General features: G+C 33.1%; 1 protein-coding gene across 1 annotated transcript; it reads right to left on the bottom strand.

Annotated features, from left to right (window-relative positions):
- Positions 1-3326: 3326 nt before the first annotated feature.
- LOC104106452 (cytochrome P450 78A7-like) lies at positions 3327-5821 on the bottom strand. The gene is made up of 2 exons (XM_009615001.4): positions 4759-5821; positions 3327-4321 (listed from the first exon to the last, which is right to left on the bottom strand). Exons 1-2 carry the CDS (start codon positions 5743-5745, stop codon positions 3629-3631), a joined length of 1680 nt encoding a protein of 559 aa, XP_009613296.1. The 5' UTR covers positions 5746-5821; the 3' UTR covers positions 3327-3628.
- Positions 5822-8709: the final 2888 nt, after the last annotated feature.

The following is an 8709-nucleotide window of genomic DNA, read 5'->3' on the forward strand; positions in this document are numbered from 1 at the left end:
TTATAATTGATTTCTTCTAATAATTCTCTCTCAAATGATAATATAGCTAATCTTTTTAATCTTTCTTGAAACATTGTTAATTTTAGGTAATATTTTATTAATTTTAATTTTGAAAAAATTTCTTTCGGTGTGATAACTGTTAACATTATTCTATAAGCATTTGAATATATATATATATATATATATATATATATATATATATATATATATATATATATATATATATAAATTTTAAAAGTAGAATTCATTAAGTTCAAATTGCTGCATATAGTTCAAATCAAACGGCAGTCTCTTTAAACATTAGTTCTTCTTTTCTTCTCTTTTTCCGACAGTTTCTTTTTGACTTGGAAACACATACAGAATAATCTGTACCATTTCTTAGTCATAAATTATTATTTATAAATCCGCGTATGACATCTAAGGTTGAATCGAAAGTAAATTTGTCGGGTAATCCCAGGCAAAGAACATAATGCAGGCGAATCAACCGACATTTATATATCCATATTCCTAAATGTAAATCCTAAAGATCGTCGTTGGCTGAATTTCTTCTTAGCCGACCAATTTCTTGAAATCTGCATTCTGTAAGACTACTGTAACCTATTTGATATAATATGAATTTTTGTTTTTTCATCTAGTCGGTGCTCATTCACTCCCTCTTACTGCTTCCTCCATTTGATTGTTAATATATTATTATTGTTTAAGTTAAGCTCGAATTGATATGTCTTCTCAAAGAAATTATACTAACTGAAAGAGTGACAAGTTAAAAAAGTCATAATTGTTACAAAGAGAAAAAAACATTCATATATTTTTCCTTAAAATGTAAAGAATGTTACTCTCTTCTGTCCTTATTTGGCACTTAATTAGTCGAAAGGTTTGTTCTAAAAATATTTTTCACTCTAGAGGATCAAGAAGACATTAATGTTTTTACGGTAGTATTTTTGCTATTTTAAAAAAGGAAAATAGACATCAGCAGGGGCAGATTTAAGGGGCGGAAGAGGGTTCACCCGAATCCTCTTCGCCGCAAAATTACACTGTACATATAACACAAAATCTATTTTTACCTTTATATATTATATTTTGAATCCACTTGGCACAACCCAAAAGTGTAGCTCAATGTTCAAGGGAGTTTAATTAAAACCTTTATGAGGTCATTGATTCAATTCTTACTGCACCAGTAGACACCAATCATCAATTACTCATATAAATGAGAGCTAAGGTAATAATATAGTCAAATACTCCATTATTTATGCTATCAAATGACTTTCTTAATAAGTTTGTCAAAATCTTAAACTGTAGATAAAAAGAGGAGAAAAATTATTTTTCATTTTCTTTGTGGTGAAGGGATGAGGAGGTATATCAAGATATAGTCTACAATCATCTTTGTAGTCCCTACGAGGACATTCGATAAAAACATCAATCTTTGTAGATTTCCTAGCAATGATGTCCACCTTTTGATCTTCTAAATTATTTATATGTTTTTAGTATTTGTCTTCAACCTTTTAGTGTTGTAAACTAATGTTATTAATTTGAAAATATATAGTAGGTCAAGCACATGTTCCTTGGTCAGCAAGTTGATCAGATTCGGTTGTCGAAGTTTGAACAAGTTCCATTCAAAGTCCACTAAAGATCCACAATCTTCTCAAGCAATAACTTCCACAATTAATTATATATTTCCGGTTTGAATTTAATTTCAATTCAAATGCACTTCAGAATGATAGGTAATGTGCTTTTCTTGTACAGGAATTTCTAATTTACTCCTCTAATACGAAATACCTAATATAAAATATGCTAATTTTATTCTTCATTATATTTTGAGAATAATTATATATACTTTTATCTTTAGTGGATGATCTTTTTTCTTTTTTTTAGCGGAGCTCCAACTGAATTCCAATTATCGAAATAGTAAATACACTTGGAAAGTACAAATTTACCCCTCTATTTCTACAATAATTTATAGGATCAGTGTATTAAATGTAAATCCATTTTAAATTTATCGTAAAATAAAGAATCGAGAGTAGTCATGGTGGAATAAGTTATCGATCTTTGATATTGTCGTCGGTTGGCAAATTTTTTTCAGCTTTGCACATGTAGGCCCTCCAATTCAACTCCCCCACCCCAACCCACCCCAACCCTCATTAATTAGGATCATATTTAATTAATTAATTAAGTTTAAACTAAAAATAGCCCGTATAATATATTCATAATTTATGTTATATATGAGTATAATTAATATATAATTTATAAATATAACTAAAAAAAGTAAACAATAAATATGGTCGGCTATTAGTGTAAATATACCTTAATTTACATTGACATGCGAAAGAATTTTTAGGCCAAGTGATCACTATTACCTAGTAGATAAAGCTCATTTTTGATGGAGGATTACCTGTAGAGATATCTTTTAAGTGATATGATAGTGTAAAAATTTATGTACACTGTTAGTGTATATAAGTTAAACTCAGACATCATATTAATGTATTAGCATTTATAAGGTCACTTAAAGTATTATTTCACAGTGTTGTAGCACTTATAAGGTAACTGGAATTAAGATTTTAGTAAGGTTTTTACTACTTTACATTGCCCTTCTGCAAATCTATGGCAACATTGTTGGACAAGTAGACCCCTCCCGGTGCCCTTCTTAGAATCATATGTTACCATAATATTTTACTCCCTCCATTTCAATTTATGTGAACCTATATCCTTTTTAGTCTGGCAAAAAAGAATGACACATTTCCATATTTGGAAATAATATACCTTTATGCAATGATTTATAGCCACACAAAATAAACGTGCCTCATTTTACACCACAAGTTCAAAAGTCTTCTCTCTTTTTTAAACTTCGAGCTCAGTCAAATGGGTTCACATAAATTAAAACGGAGGGAGTAACATTTATTAGGTGATCCACCTAAAGTATGATTTCAGTCAAGTTTTCCTTTTATAAAATAATAGCGGGTTCACTACATGTCTTATCACTAATTTAGTTCATTAAGCCGTTGTATTTTTTTTATTTTTTTTGGGTAATGTTCTCTCTGGGAGGTTTTGGTTTCATATGTCCCCTCCTTTATATTTTTTGCTCGTCAAATAAACAAGATAGGGGTAAGCCTGGGTGGGTGGATTAACTTAAAGACAAAAAAAAAATTGTTGTACCCAGAAAATGATAATACTAAATATAAAAAGAAACTACAAACTGGAACGAATTCACGTAGACTTATACTCTGCCGATCAGAAATTTCGGAGATGGTGAAAGTTAGTACCCATGTTGAAATGAGAAGGAAAACAGGAGTAAAAGAGCACAGCTAAAAGCCATGTTGATACAAATATAGTACTAGTATAAGTTTTGTAATTTGTATTATTCATTATTCCACTAGCGAAAAAAGTGTACATTGATACAACCTTATCGGAACAGAAACTAAAGAGTGCTTACATTAGTCACTATCTTAAATTCGTCCCCCAACTTTATTCTTCCTTCCATATTTAGTAATAGTATATATGCATTATACATTATAGTAATTGCTGGTAAAATGAAACATTGGTAAACCCTAGTTCAGATATCTCCATATTGTTAGATTAGGAATCAAAACCCTAATCAAGAAAGCCATATTTTCTTAATGTATTAAAGAGGTCCTCTTTAACCGGTAAAAAGTGATGGGTGTCCCCTAACGATCATTCCTGGCTCAGGGCTGATAATGCAATTCCAGGAGGAGTCGGTAGTTATTCGGCCATTTCTTGGACGAGCCAGAGCAGAAAGTGGCTGCTTCATTTCACAAGAAAGCTTCAAAACTTCACTAAGATCAACAGGCTGAGTCTCATTTCCAACCCACTTAAAATGCTTCACCAACTTAGCTACCCAAAGACTCACAGTAGCCAACCCTAAATTCTTCCCAGGGCAAACTCTTCTTCCAGCTCCAAATGGTGCAAGCCTTAAATCATTACCCCTAACATCAAAATTCATCCCTAAGAACCTCTCCGGCTTAAACACCGACGAATTCTCCCAAACTTTAGGGTCATGTGTGATAGACCACATGTTGATCATAGCCGTCGTGTTGGCCGGAATTATCATGCCGTTGCTGAGGTGGACGTCGGAGGTGGATAGCCGGGACCACGATAAGAGTGGGCCCGGAGGATGTAGTCGTAAAGTTTCTTTTATGACTGCTTGAAGGTAGGGCAATTTGGCAATATGTGCATCTGTTACATTTTCATTCCCTACTATAGTTTCTAGCTCATTGTGTAGTTTTTCTTGGATTTCTTGGTTTAGAACTAATTCTGCCATTACCCATTCGGTTAGTAGTGCAGTTGTATCGGTACCTCTAAAGATCATTTCCTGCAAAGGGAAGACAAAAAATAAATGTCAAGCAATCTATGGAGTGAAAGGAAGGACGAATAATAATGGATTTTTAAGTTATATATACTGTCGTAAGGATTTTTTATATGATTAATATAGTTTAACATGTGATAACATGTTAGTTACCATCATTAAAAATTATAAGTTATTTAAAGACGCGAACAACCTATATTAAACGGTCTTGAAGATGATAGGTTTCTAAATACTAAGGTTACTATCACCTCACCTTCTAAGAGAAATCAAAGTGGCATATACCATAATGGAACAATCCAAAAATACGGAAACTTTTAGCCAGTCGGCAGGAATGTACTTAGAAATTAAAAAAAAAATTCATGCAAGGGGGAATAAGAAAATAATTTCTTATATTTATCAGTAAGACAAAGCTAGAAAAAGAGTAGAGTAATACTATTACTAACCCATAAAACAGCCACCATGTCATCTTCATGAAGCTTCTCTTCACCACTTAATGCCAGCAAAACATCAACAAAATCATAAGCTTCTGAAATCATTTTGGATTTTCCATCATTAATATGCTCTTGAATCATCTTCTTAACGAAGTTTTCAACTCTAGGGACTAGTGCTGAGCATCTTTCCTTGATGTGAAAAGGGTCATAAAAATACTTTACCCATGGCAAGTGATCAGACCAATTAAAAGCTCCCAATAACTCAAATCCTTCTGCCACAATTTCTTGAAGCTCTTTTGCCTCATTATTTTCTTCTATCATTTCATATCTTTTCCCAAACACAATTCCCATTATGTTGTTAAGAGAAGCTGCTTGAAGGTGTTTTCTTAGAGTTACTGAGCCATGCAAGTTTTGTTCTTTGGCTATCGAAACTAACATGGAGGTACATTCTAGCTGCCTTGACCTCTCATGGGCTAAAATGCGCTTAGGTGCAAAAAGATGTGATGAGGCAATTTTCCTCAAGAGCCGCCAATACGTTCCATTGGGAGCGAAACCGATGGCTCGGCTAAACATGAGCTGCTTAGCCGACTCTTTGACCGGTCGGTTCGCGAAATGTGGGGAGGTCAAGATTTCCCGGGCTGTGGTCGGGTCGGATGACACGATAGCCCGGGTAGAACCCAGGCTAAAGGCCATGACTTGAGTGGCTCCATAAGTTGAAGCCGTAGAAGCAAGAGTGCGGTGAGCTAAGCCGTGGCTCAAGCTGAATAAGCTGCCGAAAATAGGAAGACCTTTGGGTCCAGGAATGGGAACCCGGCCCATACAGTTCAGTCCATTTTTCCATGCCGAGCCACCGGCAGTAAAAGCCCAAGTGAAAACACTAATTACCACAAAGATAACAAATGTTGGGATGAGCAGATTAAAAAAGTTTTGGGTTTCAAGAATAGCAGGTAAGGCAAACATCCACCAAGTGAAATCCTCATATATTGAGGTGAAAGACATGTTTGAGAATGAGTTGGTGTATAGAAAAGATAAAAGGAGTACGATATTTTGTGTGTGTGTTTCAGACTTCAGTGTGTGTGGTAAAAGAGGGAGGAAAGTTGTTGCTTAAATAGGCAGCTTGTGTGTTCAAGTAGGAGTGCAATTCATTGGAATAACAAAAAGGTAACTTCTAGGATTACGTGCAATAAGAGGTGAAGTCTACGTAGCTACATACTATTCTTGCAGTGGAACATAATGTGTAAATTGAAATATTACAGTTTCGGTTTCCCTTTTTTCTTAACCTTGATATACTCCTAATAGTTTTTTGTTTTCCCTTTCAAAAAATGCCTATGTAGGTCTGCTGAAAGTGAACTTATAATAACTCAAAAATACTCATGAAGTTAAGAGTCCCAACTAGTACGCGTTTCCTTAGTTTGACTTTAATTTTCAAGTTGACTAATTATTAGAACTTTAATACAAGTAGTGGAGGATCCAACTCACCTCCGTTCATTTCCCGGTCTCCCCAGTTTTGTAAGTTCCTACTTTGATTTGAGATATTTGAATAAAATCAATAAATGAGATTTAACTGAATAAAATAAAGTATTAACTATGATTATCGTATTTAATTTCTTCTTTTATCCATTCCCAATTTTCTTTTGTATTCCCAAAATTATAGCTCCACATTATCTAAGATTATTTTTCTTTTTCTTGTAGTAGTTTTCTTTATGTGAGTTAATTTTTCTACTTCTACAAAATTTCTTACATTCTCGTTAAAGAATGAGAAATATTAGAAGTAAACTCCGACCTTTAACAATAAAAATTAAAGACCGGTACAAAAAAATAAAAGGAACCGTATGAGATTAGCTAAAAACATGGATGGCACAAGGAACCGAGTCAAATATGTTGCTATAATTTTGGGATTGTAAAAAATAATTGGATAGGATAAAAGAATAAATTAAATACTATAACCGTGGTTAGGGACTTAGGATTTTATTTAATTCAATTAAATCTCATCTAATGGCATTTAGTTATGACAAGTGTCTCCAATCCAAATAGGACCTTGGAGAAATGGAGGGCCTAGAAAATAGAGGGGAGTTGGATCGTAGTACTTCATATCATATACTCCCTCTTTAATTGATTTTTTCGATATTTCTTTTGTGGTCCACAATATTCCAAAGTTGTCATTGGGGTAAAAAGCTTATGAGTATTTGTTATATTTTCAATGAGCAAATTAAAGTTAATATGGTCAATATCATTATTAATTAATACTAAAAAGTGAATTCCTTAATATATGTGAAAACAAATAAAACATTAATTAAAGTGGACCGGAGGGAGTACTACTTGCTTTTGTCGATAAAGGCTCTAAATCAGTATATATTACTCCCATTTAATGGTTAAAACAAATTATATATTTACCGCGAAAGAGCAAAACCAGTGGTTAAAACTCATTATTTTGCCGAGAAATAGCAAAACTCGATGGTAGAACTGTTACTAACTTTTAGGGGGAATATTTTAATCCAGCAATGACGACCTTTCTTTTGTCCCTTAATTTGCTTAATCTCACCATCCAAAAACTAAATAAATAATGAGACAACTGAAAGAATATATCCTTTAAATTACACTCGAGAAACGCAGAACTAGCAGCAAGCTCACTACCTAACTTTTAGGAAGAAATATTTGGTCAGTTGTGGATCAATCGCTGAGTTCAACTGAACCACCTGTTTTTGTTTCTAAATTATGTTCGAGTTAAATATATATTTTAGAACTCATATTTCCAACTTAGAATCTACCATATTTAAATTCTGAATTCGCTATGTATATGTAATATTTAATCTCTGTGGCAATATTAGAATTATTCTGATAGGAAAATGCCATTGTTATCAGTTTCAACTTCTTAGGAATATCAGAGAAAACATATCAAACAATGGAAAATGACAACCCTCTTTAGGTTTTATGCATTTCTAATTATACGTTATGGGAACCAAATGATTCCGGGAATGATGGCACGCCAATTCTGAAGGGTACCAAGTTGACAGCTCTTTTTTCTTGTGAAGTACAAGTCCCACCTTGTAAAGATCGATCCAATTTAATAATTTCTACTACTTTATGACTTACATATAAAAGATCCAAATCAATGTTCTTACCTTCTCAATATATTGGAGAAGTTTAATCGCCCTTATATTTGTTTTTTATGTCTTGAATCATGTACAGAAATCCATGTCTTTGTAGGTTTGGGAATTCCTTGTAAATTTAATAACTACGAGATCTTTATAAAGGAACTGTAATAGGAAATTAATCTCCGTGCCGTTCTTTTCATACATAGTAAAAAAACTCTTTGTTTTTGCTAAAGACTTGATCGAACCTTGTTAAATCATTAGAAAATTGTATGAAAAGTTTCGGGTTCATGCTATACCTAGAAATTATTCCGATTACAAAGGATTACAACATAGCAGTATCAGTAAAATCATCTACTACACTGTAATCGTATTTCCACTATTCCCTTAATATGCCTTCCCCCTTTCTCTGTTCTATATATAAAATTTAAAGAAGTTCATCCCAGTTTATTCTGCCAGTCTTTTTAGGTCAATTTCAGGGTGTTACCTTTGTACCTTGACTATATAGAAGATCCCCATGATTGTTATCTTCCGAAGCTCTTGAATGAAAGTTTAATTGGCATACTATATTTAAAAGTAAAAGGAAGAAAGAAGAAATAAATCGTACCAATATCTTATTATTGGGACAATCAAGTTGTGTGTCACACCTTAGAGCCTTGATAATAAAAGATCCCAATTAGTGTCTTTTCTTCCGAATCTTTTGAGGCGAAATTTTATTGGCTTAGAAAATTGAGGGGAAAATGATAAATTTCCGTTAGGAATTTGTGTGAAAAACTCATGCTCACACTAGATAAATTGTTCCAATTGCTAGTTCCAGTTAGTTTGGGACAAGGAAATGTGTGTTACAATCATTTATTCCAGGTTCTTCATT

Source organism: Nicotiana tomentosiformis, chromosome 12 (assembly GCF_000390325.3).
Source record: "Nicotiana tomentosiformis chromosome 12, ASM39032v3, whole genome shotgun sequence".
NCBI lineage: Eukaryota > Viridiplantae > Streptophyta > Magnoliopsida > Solanales > Solanaceae > Nicotiana > Nicotiana tomentosiformis.